Source organism: Mus caroli, chromosome 1 (genome assembly GCF_900094665.2).
Source record: "Mus caroli chromosome 1, CAROLI_EIJ_v1.1, whole genome shotgun sequence".
Classification (NCBI taxonomy): domain Eukaryota; kingdom Metazoa; phylum Chordata; class Mammalia; order Rodentia; family Muridae; genus Mus; species Mus caroli.
In genome coordinates this window covers 85646151-85665042 of record NC_034570.1, presented here as the reverse complement: position 1 = coordinate 85665042, position 18892 = coordinate 85646151, and the positions used below count along the sequence as shown (strand labels likewise).

Here is an 18892-nt window from a genome sequence, read left to right as displayed (position 1 = left end):
GGTGGCTTCAGTCCAAGTAGGAAGGAGATCTGGGGGATGCAAGATAGGACAAGCCCACAGAGAAGGTTCAGGGACATCTTGGGGAAGCCAAGGCATGGCTCTTGCCTTACCTGAAGTACCAGATGGTTTAGGGTGCCTTTGTCCTGGGAAAGCCCTTCCAGCAGGGCAGCCATCTTGGCCAGTGAGTCCTGCTGCTCCATCCCCTCTGTCTTCAGCCGTGTCACCAGCAGTTCCAAGTCAGCATTGCCTGATTCAGCCTGTGAGGCACAGTGGTCACCCAGAGTTGTCTCTGGGAATAGGTTTCAGAGTTTCCCTGGTAGAATTATGGTTCTGACTAGAGTTGGTGACTGGTAGCCCAGGGATTGTTCCTAGGAGCAGACACAGCCAGCCAGCATGGTTGGAAGGGGGCAAGAGGTCAGGGATGAGTGTAGTGCACAATAGCAGTGACTAGGAGCCCTGGTCGTGGCCCAGGCCACATGGGTAAGGGCAGGGGCAAGGACCATGTGTCCTTGTGCACATACCTGGGCCAGGGCACCATGCAGGCTCTCCTTCTCCGTCTCCAAGATGTCCCTCTGCAGCTGCATTGAGCTTAGTGCCTCCCGGGATGTGGCCAGCTCCTTCCTGAGCCCAGAAACCTTTTCTTCCAGCTGTTCCACACGGCCCTGGCTGAGGCCCCGGGGCCAAAGGGCAAAGTTGAGTGGTCTCTTCAGAGATGCCATGGCAAACTTGTAGGCAGAGAAATTCTAACAAACACCTTTAAGTCCAGGAACCCCCAGAGCAGCATGGTGCTCCCTTGAGAGCAGCCTCTAGTCCTATGCCTGGGTGAGGTATACACACAGGTGGTCTGTATACACAGGGCCAGGGATGGGGGTGGGTATAGGTGTAGAGATATGGGTGTGTGATGGCCAGCTCAGGGGGAGCTGGAGCCCCCCCATCCCTGGTGCTTTGCAGGTGTCTCACCTGTCGTCTCACAGTCTGAGGGACCCCAGCTGGCCGGCAGCCCCTCACAACCCACCTGGCCTCCAGCTCACGAAGGCTGCGCTCACTCTGCTGGGCCAGCTCTGCTTTCTGCTCTGCCCGCAGCAGAAGGCTTCTCCTCAGCTCTGCGTTTGTGACCTCCAGCTTCTGGGTCTCAGCCTCCCGAATGTCTGCCTTGGCCCTCAGCTCCTCCATTGTCGTCTCCAGGGCTTCTTTCTCCCTGGGGAAAGCAGGAGCCAAACCATGCTTCAGGGGTGGAGCACCTGAGACTGTCAAGACTTGCTGGGGAGGACGGCCAGGGGTGAGTGGGTATGGGACAGTGGCGGTGGGCTGGGTCCTCGGGGGCTTCAAAGGCAGAAGCGGTTCAGACAAGTCAACACTGTGTGACCCAAAGTCTCAGGCCCTAATTAGCTGCCTGAGATGAAGTAGCCACTATCTGGGACATGGCCTTCCCCTCCTCTTAAAGGAGCTTAGGGCCCAGCTCTCTGCCACACGAGCAGCCCGGGCAATCCTCACAGACATCTTTTTGCCAACAGATAATGCCTACCACCAGCTGACACCTTAGCCTGCATCCAGCACATCCCATAGATCCCCACATTCTGTGGCTCTGAATCCCTCCAGCCCCAGGTCAAAGAGTCATGTGAGGAGAGTATTCAGAACTCTGTGGTAACTGCAAAGGAGCCATGGAACCCACAGGGTATGTGGGGAGTGGGTAGACTTGGGGTTCTTTTGGCTGTGGTGAAAGGACACTGGTAGAGAAAGGTCACCTAGAGGGGAGTCTGGAGCAGGGACGGTAGGAGAACCTGGTGAAGCCTGAGCTTCTGGGGCTAGGATATGGTCCTGGCCCCAAAGAGAGCTCAGAGCATCTGCAAACAGTGCCTTTGTGTTTAGGGAAGAGAAGCCTAGATCAGATACAGTATAGGGGGCATAGAAAAGGGGGAGGAGCTAATCAATTCAGGCAAGGCGGTGCAGGCAAGGGAGTGCAGATTGAGGGGCAGCCTGGACACCAGAAGGTTTTATATGGAGATGTGGCCTTTTCCTTTTCCTGCTGTGAGGCGTCTCAGAGGTCAACTGCCCTGCCCTGCCCTGCCCCGCCCCGCCCCGCCCTGCCCCGGCCCCGCCCCGCCCCCGCCCCCGCCCTGCCCTGCCCGGCCTTGCTGCTTCCCTCACCTTTCCAGGAGATGGACAGACGCCTGGGAGAGCTGTGCCTCCTGCCTCTGGGCCTCCAGCTGGCCCAGCAGATCCTCATGCTCCTGTGCCCTGTCCTGCAGAAGCCTCTGTGAGGTCCGCAGTTCCTGCCGGTACCCAGACAGCTGCTCCCGGAGCCCCGCTGCTTCTTCTTGGGAGGACTCCAGCTTCAGACGCAGCTCCTGCCGAGGGAATGAGACCCTCAGTGAGGACCAGCTGCCAGCCAGAGCACCGCAATTCCCTTAGAAAGGCTCCAGACACCTGAGGCTCCTCCCCAGGTTGTGTGGCTCAGGGGCAGGCCCCATGGAGACCTGGCTACCAGTACCCCCTCGGGCAGGCAGTAGAAAACTCCATAAAGCTACCCTAGCTGGGCAAGATTTGTGGCTTTGGTGCCCTGTGGGCTGTGGTCACCCACCTGCTTCCGCTGCTGCCGCCTCTCAATGGCTGCCTGCACAGCCTGCAGCGCAGGATGCAGACTGGTTGGAGAGCTGGTCCGAGTTGGGGACATGCGCGAGTGTGGTGATACAGAACGAGGTGGGCTCCGCAGTCGGGCCTGTGCTTCCCTGACTTCAAAGCTGCTGCTCCAGGCCAACTCTGGACACATAGCATCTGATTGGGCCACCTTTGGATCACAGAGAGCGCGACAAAAGAGGAGAGAGAATGCATGGCCACGGTTAAACAGGACTTTCTGGACGAGGACCAGCTAAAATCAGGGTCCCCACAGGTCTTCTGCACCCAGGAAAAGCACCAGGCAAGGCCATACCTCCTTGATGCTGGCCAGGACATGGTGCAGGGATTCAACCTCATCCCTCAGTTCATCCACTGCCAGCTGGCCACCACTGCGCCGGGATTTCTGTGGGCAGAGACCCCTGAGCCGAGCAGACACACACGGCAAAGCACCAGCTCCCGGCTCCCCATTCCCTGTCCCACAAACCAGTCTCTGGATGTCAGACTTGAGTGTCAGGATGGCTCTCTCTCCTTGCTCCTTCTGCGCAGAGAGCTTCTCTACCAGCAGTGTCTGCTCTGAGAGTCTGGAGAGGGAATCAGGGTGACGATGAAGGCCCCGAGGATGCCGTGGGTCCATCAGGACTCCTCCCTATGATGTGCCTCCTTACAGTGCCAAGGATATAGTTCAGTCTGGGTCCCGACTGCATGCCTCCTCTGCTATAGAACTTTGGTAACTCTCACTATTTTGGGGAATAAAGCACCCATTCTAAGCTCTGCTGTCCTGTTTCATGGTCTCACACCAACTCAGATCTGCAGCCCCATGTCAGGATGCTGGGGAAAATCACCTGGAAAACTCTTCCCACCTCATCTCAAGCCCGCGCCTCTTGGGCCTCCCTGCATTAGCCAGCCCGAGCTGGTGGCCCACCTGGCTTGAAGTGCCACCTTCTCAGCGGCCCATTGGCCCTGCAGCTGGAGCATCTCCCTAGCCTGCTCCCTCAGCCGCTGTTCCAGGTCACTGGTCATGCTGCTGGCTGTCAGCCGCAGGTGGGAGTCGAGGCTCAGGCAGGCCATATGCAAGCGCTGGGCCGTCCGGGTCATGTCCGCCTGAACATCTGTGAGACCCCTGGGATATGAGAGTAGTATCTTGGCTGAGCCTCATGATCCTGCTGTGAGCGTGGGGCCCAGCACGCTGTCAGCCAGACCTCAGAGTGGGAGAGGCAGGCCACATGAACAATGGACAGTTTCTGTGAGTCAGTTTGTATGCCATAGAATGGCAAGGGTAAAGGCAAATAAAACAGTGAGCAGGGATGGATCCAACCAGAAAGGACAACTTGGAGTAAGATACTGGCTTCTGGTATTTATCATTTCCTCCTGTGTAAATGGGGTGCTGTTATGTTGATGGCCACTGGGAATGCCTAGGGCAGTTCCCTGTGAAGTATCCAGAAGAGACTTGATGGATCTCTGAAACCATACGAAGGCCAATGTCCACCCTCCCATCTAGAGAAGACCGATCCCCTGCCCTCCTCCCACATTCTCTATAACTCCCGCTCTCCCCTCATCCACCCACCTACCCACAGGGCAGCTAAAGCCAGCACAACTGCAGCCTAGGAGGGACCCCCATCCTACCACTAAAGTACCACTCAGTGAGCACATCTGCTTACCTCTCAATGGATGCCCGAAGCTCAGCCAGGTGTTTCTGCAGAGCCTTGGCCTGTCTCCACAGGGGAAGGATGTCTCGAGGTTGCCTTAGGCTCAACCTTTGGCTCTGAGAGCAAGAAGTTGTATCTACTCAGGCCATGTCTCCTTTCTCTTCTGCCACCCCACCCCTGGGTTGGAAGGGGACCCTGTTTTTAGCTATTAAGTCTCAGAGCCTCGCTTCCCAACCCCAGATGGGAGACAATGTCATGCCCACCAGGAGAAAACTTTTCCCAGATCCTACCATAGCAATAGAGTGTTGTCCCCCAGACAACAGGGCTGCTGAGACTCCACCCAGAAGAGCAAGGTTCTCCCAGGCACTAGGGCTGTCATCTGAGGGAGGGGCTGTTCCCCTGTCCCCTGGGTGCCATGGGAGGTCTGATGCTAGGGAGCTCTCAGAGACCAGGTGAATAAAAACACTCCCATTGAACCCTAGAGCAGCCAGCAGAGGAGGAGTTACCAGAGAAGGTCAGGCAGGAAGAAGCAGGCTTGTGATGGTGGAGTGATGAATAATGTGCCTACAGCCTTTGGGAAGCAGTGCAGCCTGGAAGGCTCTTGGTGTCTATGTGCCACCGATCTATCACCCCCAAGTCACGGTGTGTGTCCTGTGTGCTGTCCTCTGGGACCCCCACAGGGTTCCCTGAACCAGTTCCTCCCCTCTAGCTCCTGCCTGTCCTTGCATGACATCCCCACCCAATGCTCTTCAGCATGGCTTTCAGATGAATACACTCTCTGAATGCCTGGCAAAGGGCCACACCTCTTCCTGTGTGAGGCCATTCCTGACTCTTTAGCAGACCCCATGTCTGTGCCCTGACCTCAGGACTATGTGTCTGTACTCCTTGGTGCATAGCAGGGGGACACTTGGTTGTGCTCTGTCACATCCCAGAGATGAGACATGTTGGCTCCTGTCTCATTGAGCATTCGATGCTAGGCCCTCTCCTCTTCCTGACAAGGCTGAGAGCTGGCTAGCACATGGGGAATGTGCAGTCAGGACATGGAACAGGTGAGGAACCCAGCACTGTGCAACTCCATTCTCAAAGGAGCAACGGGAGCACCTGCTGCTTTCCTCTGGGGAGCCGAGCAATACCCAAAGCGGGGTCTCCTCGAACATCGCGGACACCCCAAAGCTGCACGGAACATAGTAAAGGTGAGTAGACTCGAGGGTGCACCTCTGACATGCCACACATGCCACCAACACACGCTTGTATTTTCACCCTGTTCTCATATATCGACACTCACAGACAGCCACAGGCAGGCAGGTTCACATCACACAGATCCAGACCCATACAAATACCACACACTGACACACTATACTCATACAGGCTTTCACACACTCACATGCTCACATAGCCTTACACACTCAGACTGTCATTCACCACAATGGACTCTCTCATGCCCACACACCTCACACATGTGCATATACATTATATATTTACACCTTCACATATACAAGTCATACACACCATAGACCATACATACCATACACACAGGCTTATAAACACACTGCTCACACCATAATATATGCTTGTGTGTGTGTGTGTGTGTGTGTGTGTGTGTGTGCGTGCACACGCAAACAGTCTTGCAGAGAAACTGCCTGTCTAGAGTGTTAGAGAAGAACAAAAAGAGAAACAATTCTTCCCTGTGTTTGGAACTGCAGTGCACTATCATGCAGTTTGCAGTGTAAGCGCACACACCTGGGTTTTCACACTCAAGCTTAAATCCTCCTGCAGTGTGGTTCACAGACCCTTGGAACCTCCAGGCACCCATCAAAAGCAGTTGAAAATCTTTTCTGGAAAAATCCTGTATTCACCCAGGTTTCAAAGAATTTTGACAGAGTCCCAAGGAAAATAACCAGTTCCCCATTAGCACAAGACCACCAAAGACACAAAGAGACAATGATCAGGAGTCAGCAGAACCATGGGGTCAGAATTTTGGGCAATGGCAGACGGTGCCAACATCAGATACCAAGCACAAAATGGCTGCTTGGGATATACAGCGACCAGAGGGTGGAATATTTAGAAAAGATGCAATCCATTCTCCTAAAGATGAAAATCTGATATTTGTAATTTCAGCCAAGGAGGAAGAATCCAAGGTGATTAGATGCCAGAGGGGACATCGATGAGCAAGAACAGGACGCTGAAGAAACTAGCCTAGCTCAAGGTAAGGGAGGGGAAGGAACTCAGATGATTCTGAGCACTAGAGATGGCGTAAAATTGGCACAGACGTCTTGTTGGCATCAGGGAGAGGAGGGAGAGGTGGGCAGAGCTAATACTGAAAGATTTAATGGTCCTTTCCAGTCATGAGGAAGGACAGAGGCCGGATATGTCTAGAGTAGGATAAGCAGAAACAACCCACGTGGTGTGTGTCATAGAAACCCACAGCCAGCCAGAGACAAAGTGGGACAAGTCACCTGAGCAAGGAGACCCACAGCCTTGTGCTGAATCAGGGCCAGTGGAGGTCAGAGCCTGGTTGGCAGCAGCAAAGAGCCCAGAGACAGAGCCCTTTCCGGGGCTGAAAGGAAGGCGCTGCTGCCTGGGAGGAGTTCTCCAAGGAAGGGGGAGTAAAGACTCATAAACAGCAAAGCTGAGGTGATTGGGGACATGCCTTGTTCAGCATTGTTCAGCGTGCCACGTGGGTGGCATGGGTCTGCCTCAGCAAGCCTGTGCTCAATTCTCCTAGGATGACAGACCCCGTTTCCTGATGACACTCTATGAGACAGTGCACCCTCCTTGGATCTTAGCAAGTACTTCCCTTCCCTTCTCCTGCAGGTGACAGTAGGTGTCTCCACTGTAGCTACAGCCAGAAATGACAGGTGTGGGGTAGGTAGGAGGCAGAGAGCAGGGGGTCTTTGTGGCTGCCTTCCCCTCAAAGGAAGGGCACCAGTGGCTCTCTGGATTGGATTTGTTTGAAAGGACCTATGTGGATCCAGACCCAGGGGTTCCCCCTTAGCTCCTGCCTTCATATGGAGAGAGTGTATTCTTCCAGTGGCTTGGGGGGGGGGATCTTGCCACTAGTGTGTACAGGGACACTTGTATGTGTGATCAGACTTCTTTGGAGAAGGGCTGTCAAGGGAAGCCTTTAGCTTCAGTTGTATGGTATCATCTTTCCAAGGCCACACCCTTCTCAGAAAGTCCCACATCCAATGACAGATCAGCAGACCAGACCTAGATATCTCCCAAGGTCTGTAACATTGTTCTCTGATGCTATACTTTGAGTGAGCAAGACTGTGGGTCCCTGGTGGTTTCTGGCCAGGAGCTTAAGAGCAGCTGTACAACCCAGATCCTTTGATCAGCCTCTCTGTATGATCAACAGTGTCACACATCAGAGCCAGGAATGGTTCAAGAACCCTCTAGTAGTCTTGTTCTCCTTTGCTTGAGGGACCTGAGGTGTCCCTCATGGCACAGGCTGCTGTGACCAAGCAAAATGGATTATGAGGCTCTCACCAGGAGGGACTGCATGATACCAGCTTCCCTCAAGCTGCAGGTACCAAATTAAACAGGCAGAAGTAGGGACAGGGTATGGGGCCACCTCTTTCTTAGACCAGTGATGCACCTCTTGGAGCTCCAACTTGCGCTGCAGGCGGACCAAGCTGTGTGTTGTTCTGGTCAGCTCTCTGGCCAATGTGTCGTTGGCTTTTTGCATGTGCTCCAGCTGTTGCCGAAGGAGGGTGTTTACTTGGGAAAGGCCCATGCTCCTAAATGGACAAAACCCACAGCTTCATGTGTGGTGACTTCCCAAAGAGGCACAGAGAATCCAGGAGCCCTAAATCAAGGGGATTAAATGGAGTCCTGAGGCCCCTGATCTCCACTTAGGTGCACAGCCCCAGCTCTGTTCCCGAGCATCACTGACTGCTCTGCAATGAAACCTACTTGGACCAGCACCAGGAGGACTCTTCCCAGACCCAGCTTAGCACCATCCTTCTTGCCTCAAAATGCTATTCTCCCAAACTCCTCCTCACCCCTAGCCACTCCACTGTCTCCAAGAAGAGAAAGAAATTCATAGGGTCCGGGAGGCTCAAAGGGAGCCTCAGAGGGGCAGGCTGGCAGAAGTTGGGCATCTCTGGGAGTTGGACTCCTTGAGAGATGCCAGGGATCCTGTTGAGGTTTTCAGGCACCAGGCTCCCCCGGGGCCATTCTTCCCTCAAAATGGGTTTTCAAAATGCTTTTCAGCATTTTCTCCCTCTGCCAGATTCCTGGAGGGTAAGCCAACCACGGGATGTTAGTGATGGCGAGATCACTCAAGTGAGGCTCATGGGCTGTTCCCGGGACTGGGGTGTGGTGCATTCTTGCCAAGTATGAACAAAAGGGCCTGTTGACATCAGAGAGGATTGAAGCCAGAAGTTCTGGAGTCGTGGTCAGAGTGGTTAGGAGAGCCAGAGAAGGGCACCCAGGATTGTGTGTGCCAATGGCCCACAGTTGACTGTGGTAACCCACCACCAGCAGTGATGACCAGCCAAGTACTCTGAGCGGGCATCCTGACACCACACTCAGGGGATGAGGTTGGGGAGCATTTGGCAATGGCTGTGCCTTGGGAGACTGCCCACTGGCCCAAACCTATTCCGGAGGGGGGTGCGGTGATGAGCAGATTTCTCACTCACTCGCTCTAGGCATGGCATTGATGCTTCTGTTTCCGGAATATGGGAATGTATGCTGAAGGATGTGGGCAGAGGACCAGTCTAATTCTGATGCCAGATCTCACTTGCCGGTGGGCTCTCCTGAGTACCCTGACCTCAATGCTGGGACATTATGGCTTCAGACCTCTCTGATATCTTTGCTCCCTGCACTCAGAAGTAGAGATAAATCATTACTGAGGAGACTAGAGAGTCTCACTCACCCAGCAGTGATGAGGGAACTCTCAGCTCTGTACTGTCCCCTGGCCTGTGACACAGGGAGAGGAAAGGAATCTGCTACCCGCTCTGCAGACTGCCCGTTCTCTCCCTTCTCACACCCTGGCCCCGAGGGGTGAGACATGGCATGTGAGGATATGGGAGTGGTCTCCAGTGGGAAGGAAAGGAGAGAAGCACGCTATCCAGTTCTGCTCACTACTGATCCTTCCCTCCAGGGTGCTTCCCCTGTGCCAATTTTCACAGGCAACAGTAACTCAGGATAGCTCTAATGGGTTGAGTGAGGCATAGTGGGGTGTGCACCTCCTGTAACCCTGAGTGCTTGCCCACTGGGTCTCACCTCTGCTGTGAGGCCTCCAGCCGGCTAAGAGCCTCCTCCAAATCCATGCTGTGTTCCAGCTCTGACTTCCGAAGTCGGGCCTCAGTGGTATCCAGGCGGGCCTGCAGCTGGCAAGGAGTGTGAGCCCACCTGGTCCATCTCTCCCTAGTCATCTAAGTATGACATCTTTGCCATAAAACCCACCCTGGGCAGAGGCAGGATACAGGGTCTCCCAGGAGCCTGTTCACACCAGGAGAGGGGAGGCCTGGTGGATGTTTGGATTCCATTGGGCCTGGGGATACTATGGGAGTGGTGAGATTGCCAGAAGGCAGGGTTCTGGGGATCCCTGGAGATATTTAATTTATAGGGTAGTAAACTGAGGCACTGCTGTCCCCAGTGGCTGGGGCATTCCAGATGTCAGCCACATAGGGGCAAGATAGACAGCTGAAAAGCAGACTCTCCCATCCTACATGGGGCATGAATCTGGAGCCCTCTGGCCTGGCCTATTTCCCAAGCTGCACCTCCTCCTCTCAATCTTAGCAGGTGGGAACATATTCACATGGGTGCCAAGTCTCCTTGCTACCAACACAGAGCATTATCCCAAGGGGCCAATGTGGGATTCAGGACATCACACCCAAGGCCTACTGCCCATGGCTCCTCAGCCAGTATTACTACAGTGGGGGAATCTGAACCCAGAGCCCAGAACATCACAGAATCAAGGAAGTCTTGGGAGGAAGGCACAAAGAACAGGAGGATGGGGTTGGGACACAGGAGTGTCTGATGGCCAAGAACCTGCTTCTCAGCCACCAGCAATGTGACAGTTGGGGTCAGGGGGCTTCAATTATAATGGATTGTAGTGTCACCTGGAGAGGCCAGGCTGGACAACAAGACCCTCACCCTGTCCCACCAGTGTGCTGGGGCATAATTCGGGGCTGGGTCTGCCGGCACCCTCATCTAGCTGGCTGTGAGCTGAGCTCTGACTCATAGCTTCTTAGTTTACTAATCTTTGGAAGGCCTTCTGCGGCTTCTATTCCCTGAAGTCCATTCCCAGCATCTCCCGCCCTATGCTAGGAAGATTCCCTATCCCGGAATGCACCACAGGAAGAGCAGACTCTTGAGCCATTGTAAGGGGGTCCTCACGGTCTTTGTTAGAGGGACTCTTCAGGTGGGGGCTGAAGAAAAAATCATTTCCCATAGAGTGGTGTGGTGGGAAGGGCATCAGAAAGCCGGGACCCATTGGTAGGTGGGCACCTCAGGGCTAGTGTGATCGCACTAGGAACTCTTCTAGGACCCTCATGTGTGCCTCGGGTTTTTCCACAGGTTTCTGGTTCCATGCCATAGAAAGAGCAGACCTGGGCCAGCACTGGTCCCAGGCATGGTTCTATGGCCCGAGGGCAGTGTCTCTCCACCTTCCTAATGCTGTGACCCTTCCATTGAATTCCTCAGGTTGTGGTTGACCCTAAAATCATTTCCACTGATAATTCCTAACTGTAGTTTTGCTACTGTTGTGAATCATAATGTAAATATATGATACGTGGGGTGTATGATCCCAAGGGGGTAGCGACCCACAGGTTGAGAACCATCACCTTAGGGGACCACTAGCCAGAGCTGAGCCTTGGTGTCTTCATTTGTCCTACCACATAGAACTAGGGCTGGCTCCATCGATGCTGGGAATCAGAACCCCTCCCCCAACACTGCATGGGCTGTTCTCACTTAGTTCTGTGCCTGTTGTGCCTGGTTCTGCGGCTGAAGCTCCTGTGACTTGGAGAAGATAATGCATGAGAAGACTCTGGCCTGGGAAGCGCCTTCACCTTTCTGCCTCATTTCCCTAGCTTCCTAGAGAAGGCTCTTCCTAGCTCACAGGCATCCTGGGTAACCTCTGGCTGGAGCCTATAGCTCAGAGGTCACCTCTCGCTCCCCCCATTCTGAGGCCTGGCTGGTGAGCAGAGGCAGGCTGGGGTCGGGAGGAGGGCTGGACCTACAAGCTCTGCCTGGGTTCTGGGGACTGTCATTCCTAGCTTTCTCCTCTGTTCAGAAGCTGGCTTTGTGGTTATAATTGGTAAGGCCCTGGACCACAGGGATCCTGGAGCAGATGAGAGACACACCCGAGGGGGACATCTCCTGCTTCTCCTGCTTACCTCCAGCCCCCTTTTCTCCATCAGTGTCCTGAGACTGGCTGATGGGCCCACAACAATGATCACCAGTCTTGATGGATGATCTCTGATAAGGGCTAGGCTATGCACACTGGCCTGCGGGTACCAGCTGCACACTCACCCTCTGGCTGACCATGTGACACCTGCTAGCCAGCTCTTCCCGCTCAGCATCCGCCTGGGCCAACAGGTCCTCCAACCGTGTCAGCTCCTCTTGCAGGAGTTCACTCTCCTCCCGTGCATGGGTCGTAGTAGCTGGCGGTTCCCGCAGCGCTGTGGGTATAGCATTCAGATGAGGCCAGGGCCCTACCCAAACAACTGGAGCAGTCCACGAGGAACTTCACTTCCTCTCCTGTAACCAAGCACCCTCCTATCCCTATTGCCTTTGGTAAATAGCTCTAACCCCACTTATTCATGGCCAGGTCAAGCCCCTAACAATTAAAGCATGTGTGGGGGACACTGGGTACCACCCACCATGTCTGCACGTAGTGGGACTGCTGCTTCAGGGTAGCAGGACCCTGCCCACAGAGGGAAGTTGCTTTATGCAGTGGTGTTTCTCTGTCCTTTCCCAGTGCCCAGTGCTAGCCTGGGGCATTAGGAGACAGATTAGACAGACCCATACCACACAAAGGGGTCATCAGACCCCTGCAGGAGAGAATCAGAAGTGCAGCTGGGCATCAGGGAGCCTGCCTACGATTTGGCCTCCATGTAGGGATGAATTCCTTGGAGCCTGTTCCTGCAGTGTGTTGATAAGAAAGCTTTGCGTGTGGGGCTAGAGGAGTGACAGAAACAAAGCTCAGGGTGTCCCTGCTCAACCTTAACCTAAAGTGTCAACCTTTAGGCTTTTCACTATGGTGAAAAAAAAAAAACCCAAAAACAAAAAAACAAGGATGGATAAAATCAAGACACTGGTGGTGTAACAATGTCATGAGCGCTGAGGTCAGCTCCGTGTGGCAGTGATTAATGGCCTTGTGGCTATCTGCATGACTCCCGAGGACCCTATGAAGAGAGGGTGGTTGGGAATATGGGGCTGGGAGAGTCTGAGGTGGGCAGCCAGGGACACAGGGCAGTCCTAATGGCATGGCTCCCTGAGGCCAGGCTCCAGTGCCTGCTGTGAGGCCAAGGCCAGGCTCCAGTAGCCGCTGTAAGGCTTCCCTGGTACCTGAGCAGTCTCAGCCTCACCTGAGAGTGGCTCCTCACCCAGGCTGCTCGACACGATCTCTCGGATACGGGCTGGCACAGGAGTGGGTGAGGCTCGTTGACCTTCTCCTCGCACAGTTAGCGCCCGGTCTTCCCTTCTGGCCATGGGACTCAGGATGGTGTCCTCCAACTTCTGAAAAACATCCCAGAGTCCTGGTTCTTATGGGCCCTGGAGGGACAGTTTGCAGGCGCCTCACACAAGCCCAGTGCTGTCAACGGGAGCTGCCACGAGGTCACTTTGATGTAGCAAAGAGTCCTGAAGATAGCAGACTGGAGCCAGGCTGGTCACCAAAACCACATGCCTTAGTCTCTCCACCTGTGGGGTGGGACTGTGCCAGTCTCTGGCAGTGCTTTGGCAAACATGAGGAAATCAAGAGAATGGGTATCTGAAAGGACTCCTGGCCAAGGTCAGCTTAGCTCACTCTTCCCAACCCTAAGCGGGCTGCGTTGAGTCCTGGGCCGACTCTTCATGTCAGCTTCTCTGGGATACCCAGGGCAGGTGCCTTTGTGTCTGTTCACAGAAAAACTCTCCACCACCTTCCCCACCTGGAATGGTTAGGATTATCTGCCCAGTAGAGATGGGGAGGCTCCTAAAGCCTGCCTGGTGATCACAAGCCTGGGGAAGGAAGGGGACACGACAGGTAAAGGACCAAGAACCCAAGCCCAGTTCAGAGAGGCCCAGCCATCATACAGGGTGTGCTGGACCCTGTGAGGCTAGACAGGCACAAGGTGACAAAGGTCAGCAGAGGGTGCTTACTTCTGAGAACATCTCAGAGATGTCCCCCTCAGCCTACCCCAGAGGGGAGCTAAAGTGGCCCACTTTCTTGGTGGGTCCTGAGCTAGTGAGCTGTCAGGAGAGAAAACCACATAGGTGCAGTGTGAGCATAACATCCTAGAATACTGGTGAGACACATGAGAGGGGCCTGGCTCTTCGTGAGGGATCTAACTAGGAAGGCCACCTTCCAACATTACGGACATTAACATCGATGACAGAGTCTTCGTTGTAAGCACCCTTTCGTGATTTCCTTCAAACAAGTTAGGCCGCTAAGGGCTAGGAGATTTGATTGTGACAGTAGTCACTCTTCCCTTGTGCCTGGCTGCCTTGGACAGAGAGCCATTAAGCTGCCAGCCTCATTCTTGGCAATCAACTGGACTGTTATCACGGTAGTCCAGCTGCTCTGAATGTTCCATGAACATCACCAGGAAGCCACCCCACGGCTGCTAAAAACATCACAACCTGCGGTGCTGGGACTGCAATTCCTGATTTAGAAGTCGTGTGCTGGTGTCGATGACTCTTGGTCATCGGCAGGGATGTGAGACGAACTCCCGACGACACCGCTCACTCTGTAGGTGTTGCCTCTCATACTAAAGGGTGAGCACTTTCTCCAGCAACTCAACAAAGAGCCCAGGGCTTGAGCAGCATGGGGCTTGTATCTGGCTGACCACAAGCGTGTGGTGCATTTTCCAGACATCCCAGCAGCTTGCTGGCTGCTGCTATAAAAACCTCCTTTCCGATGGTTTGTTTGTCCACTTGTGGTCCTTATTGTGTGAGTGAGGCGGCGTGGACTGGCTGTATGGCGGCGTGGGCTGGCTGTATGGCAGCGTGGGCTGGCTGTATGAATTGTAGACAAGATCCTGAGCTTCCTAGCCTTAGCAGCGGCTACAGCATTAAAGGCCCCCAAAGAGTCCAGGAGCCAAGAGCCCTGGCATCTGAAGCCATGAACTCAAATAGATACAACACAGGCCTTGAAAGCAGAGGTGTTCACAAAAGCCACGGAGGGCAGAAACGGAGAAATTCAAGGTAGCAAAGGAGCTGAAATCAGTGAGAGCCAAAGGGCAGAGCCTGGACTATAGGGACTGAAAGCCACAGAAGAATTTGGGAGAGAGGTCCTGAGGGGTTCAGAGGCAGGAGTCTGGGTGCTTAGAACTAAGGATACTGACAGGTTCTCTGAGCCCAGAACACTAGACCTCTGTCTGCCTCAAGCACCTCAAGCAGTAAGCTTCTGACTGAGAGCTCGGAGCCACGAGTCTGCTGACTGACACTTAGTGCTATAGGCCTCTGGCTTTGGAAATTCAGGTTGTAAGTCTCTGAAACTCAAGATCACCCACACCACGGGAACACCTTCTTACCCACCTATGGTTCCTACCTAGACGCGGTCTATAGGGTCTCAGATTCTCAGCAGGATTTCTTGGGGGAGGCACATGTCTTGGGGGAAGGAATGACCCTGAGCTGAAGACCTTGTCAGGGCCTGTGGGCAGTCTTGTTCTGTGACAGCAGGAAGCTTCCAGGTATAGGATAAAGGACTGAAGATTAAGACTAGCCCACAGTGGCCAACCTGCCCTGTCCATGAAGGATGTTTGAGTTGAAGGCAATGCCTTAATGACCCATGACTGATGCCAGGGGCCCCCACTTCCAAAAATTTTCAGGACAGCAGTCACCTTCTCTTCCACAGTGGGACTCGCCATCCCTTTCCTACCCAGAGTCCCCTGAGGACACTCAGAAGCCTCCCCACTCCCAGCTCATTGGAGGCCTTTTCTAGTCTGCAGCTCTCCTGGTTCTGACTCCCAGGCCTGGGCTGGTGAGGAGGCCCTGCTTCTCCAGGTACCCCCATCATCCTTACCCGGTCCTCTCAACCGTAGCTAGGCCTCTTCCCAGTCTGAATCCTCTGTGGAGATAAGCCATGGTTTTCACCTAGGCATCCTAAATGTATCCATTCCTCTCTTAAGCTAGCCAGACTGGAGTCACTCCAATATCCAGATTCTGCACAGCTCTGGACAGAGCCTGTCCTGGTCCCTGAGAGCCCTGCAAAGGTCAGATGATGTTAGTGAGTGAGCCCAGGGCGCTTCAGGCTGGGAAAAGACTTAACCTTCTCCAAGGCTTTGCATTTAACTCCCCTAGGTGGTCTTGGGAAGGTGCCCTCACTTCTCTTTCCTCCAGAGGACCTCCCAGCCTCGCTCTGAGTGGGTGGTAAACAGTTTTCCTTGGGTGCAGCGGCTCCACTGGTGAGGAGCCGGGCTCCCCTTGCTACTTCCTCCCTGGCCAGGCAGGCTCCGGGTGCTCAGACCACCAAGGCCGCTCCTGCCTTTCTAAGAGTTTAGAGCGGGAAGTGCCCAGCCATCGCTACCCGAGTCTTCTGTTTTGCACTGACGGGGGGGGGGGGGGGGGGGGGGGGGGGAGGGAGAATAAGGCCTAGTCCGGTGGCAAACAGAACCCTAGGTCCTCAGATTAAAGACGTGATGCTGGCTCCATTCAGAGGTTCCCTCCAGGCCGGAAGGACCCTGCCTCCCCTCCCTCCTCTCCCCGGAGCATCAGCGGCGCCACCCGCTAACGGGAAAGCAGCGGCGCAGCACAAACTTGACTCATTCCTAACGTTTACAGAGGGTCACTTATTAGCCGGGACGTCCCGAGAGGCGCTGGGGGCGTAATAGGTTCCAGCTGTGGCCCGGTGCCTGCGATGGGTCGACGCCCAGCCAGAGCAGGAGGGGTGCGGAGGGGGAGCGGGAGGGGCGCGTCCCTGGCAGCCAGCCCTCCCCTCCCGCCTCCAGTCCCCGGCGCGCGCGGGAGGATTGCAAACGAGGGCCGCCCCGCCTCCACGCAAATGGCGCGGGGGAGGGGCGCGGGGCTCTGTTACAACGTGCAAGGGTCTGTGCTGACCCGGGCTTGGATCTCCTGGGACCACACCCGGGACCGCCTCCTTCCCCATACCCAAGTCAGGTCGTGGTAGGGAGTGGGGCTAGGAGACTTTCCAGCTTCTGCCCCGCAGGCTCTGTCCATTGCTACCACCAGTGGCTCCCCAGCCTGGGTGGGTCACCATCTTTAGGGCCAGGGGAAGGATCTAGAACGCAGCAGCGGGAAGCCTGGATAGCCTGGGGTGGGGGTGGGGCTCGGATTGTGGGAAGGACACCAAGGCTGGACAAAAGGGATCTCCACGGTCACTTTTCTAAAAGACCTCAGATTCAGAGAGTTTTTGCTATGTTTTTTTTTTTCTTCCTACTGCCCTCAGTGTCAGCTCGACCTATGCCGAAGACCTTAGGGAGGCCAATGTCCCTGTCAGTAGACTATGCATTTAGATCTAGCTCCAAATGGGTGTGTTGGAGGCTCAGTGGGGACAGACACCATGCCTCCCACTTGGCTGTGGTCCTGTTGAGGGAGTCCTATCTAGGGGACAGGCCTCTCTATCGCACCCTCTTTGTCAGAGCAGGACTAAGAGAACAGAGGACCCCCCCCCCCCCGCTGTGCCATCAACACACTGTGCTCAAGGATATGTCCTGATACCATCTGTGAATTTAGCTAGCCGCTCTATGTCCCTGTGGCCTAGGAACCTCACGCTGCACTTTTATCCTTGCCTGGAGACTGACTGGAGTGGGGAGTTCTGAGGACAGGGTACCTACCCTCCCCCATTCTGGATCTTGACTCAAACATTAAGGGGGTAGGGGGTGGCAGCGGTTGTTGCAGATGGGGAAACTCAGCCCAGAGACAGGGCTTCAGCCCTCAATTCGAGTCTGAAACCAGGATAAGAGCCCATCACAAGGATAGGCTCCAACTTGGGGAGGGGGGGCATCTTATCCTCCAACCCTGTTCCACAGGCATGGCCCATCTATGTGTGTCCCTTCCAGATCTGGGACGGGGGTCACTCTGCAGGTGAAGCCAAGCAATACCCAAGCACAACCACTGGTAAGGAAGGGCAGGGGCCGATCGGCCCAGACTCTGAGGTGCAAGGCCTCTCTCAGCTCTCAGAGCTGCTGTCTAGGTTGGGTGGGAAGAAGTATCAAGTCTGTTCACCACAAGGGTGAAGTGGGGGGAGGTATGGAGGGGGGTGAGGATGCAGGGGTAGGGTGTCCTTTCATGGCTGCTTCAAGCAGTGGGGACAGAATAGAGCATTCAGGTGTTCCCCCTCTTGGCCTAAGAGTCAGCCCAACTGGGACCTGGCAGGTACTAGAAATGATCCCCAGCAGGTGAGGCCAGCGCTCTCCTTCCAGATAGAGGAGAAACCAAACCAAACCAAACCAAACCCATTAAACTCTGTCCAGATGCAACTGAGGAGGTGAGGGCTGCTTTCTGTTTTCCCAGCCAAACTAAACAGGTACTGCCAAGGCCAAGGTATGAATGTGAAGTCCCAACTGCTCCTCCCGCCCCAGAGTTAGTCCTTGGTGGACTTTCTGGGGTCCTTTTACAGTGCCAGCAGCGCTGGTCCACTCCCTAAAGCCCTGCAGGGTCTTCCTGTGGCAGGCATGGTGGTCAGTAAGCAGAAATGGCAAAACACATGAGCTAATTCACTGTCTCTTGTTCATGAGTGTGGCCACAGACAGGTGGACGGTCTAGGTCCTGGCCCCCAGGGGAGAGCAGAATGAATTTCAAAAGGGACTTGGCCACTTCAGGTACGGAGAAAGGCAGGACTAACTGGTACCTTCCAAATAAAGAACTCAGCAGCAAGCAATAAGGGCAGGACCCCCAAACCTCCATTTAAAATCTCTGAGGGAGAGGGTATCCAACCGTCAAGCCCAGTGTAACTTGGATACTATCTCAGGACTGGGCTGGGTGTCTGATGTGGAGTGGAGAAATGTCCTACAACCCAGTGCAGTTCAGGGGTGGCTAGGCCTGCTGCTAATGCTGTGTGCTGAGCTCCAACAGTGCTCCCGTGTGGCCCTTTCTGGTACTGCAGGAGGACTGCCGGTCTTGCCCAACTTCTGGAATTGAGGCTGGGCTCAGGGACTCCAACATTAGAGATAGTAAGAAGAGAACCTGTGACAGTGTGTAAGTTGTGGCAGATTAAGTGGGTTGAAGTGTCTTAGCACTAGCTATAATCCAGGAGCAGATGTTTTAAAATAAGATAGCTTGACTTAGAAACTCTGCCCTTCTTTCCCTGTGTGAGACTATTTGGGACTGCTGACAGGGTCTGTGCTAGGACTGAGACTCAGCTCTGAGCTCCCAAACACTTGTGAGACTAGGCGTGCAGATCTCTAGACAGTCACCTGACTAGTATGCACCTGATTGGATGCCCATGGATCCTCCTGCATTCCTTCAGTAAACTAGCATGGCCATGAGCAGGCCAGCTGGAGGCTCAGATCACT

The 18892-nt window shown here is 54.6% G+C and overlaps 1 protein-coding gene across 1 annotated transcript in view; it reads right to left on the bottom strand.

The window, feature by feature from the left end:
- Positions 1-18892, bottom strand: part of Crocc2 (ciliary rootlet coiled-coil, rootletin family member 2) — a 57890-nt gene that overhangs the window by 33624 nt on the left and 5374 nt on the right. Inside the window, exons 2-14 of the mRNA XM_021176114.1 lie at positions 12803-12953; positions 11745-11893; positions 9492-9598; positions 7861-8002; positions 4275-4378; positions 3539-3736; positions 3101-3197; positions 2930-3019; positions 2582-2788; positions 2149-2348; positions 1016-1198; positions 522-666; positions 111-257 (exon numbers count right to left, since the gene is read on the bottom strand). Coding sequence (XP_021031773.1) covers positions 111-257; positions 522-666; positions 1016-1198; positions 2149-2348; positions 2582-2788; positions 2930-3019; positions 3101-3197; positions 3539-3736; positions 4275-4378; positions 7861-8002; positions 9492-9598; positions 11745-11893; positions 12803-12953 — 1920 coding nt within the window. The remainder of the gene's footprint in view (positions 1-110; positions 258-521; positions 667-1015; positions 1199-2148; positions 2349-2581; positions 2789-2929; positions 3020-3100; positions 3198-3538; positions 3737-4274; positions 4379-7860; positions 8003-9491; positions 9599-11744; positions 11894-12802; positions 12954-18892) is intronic.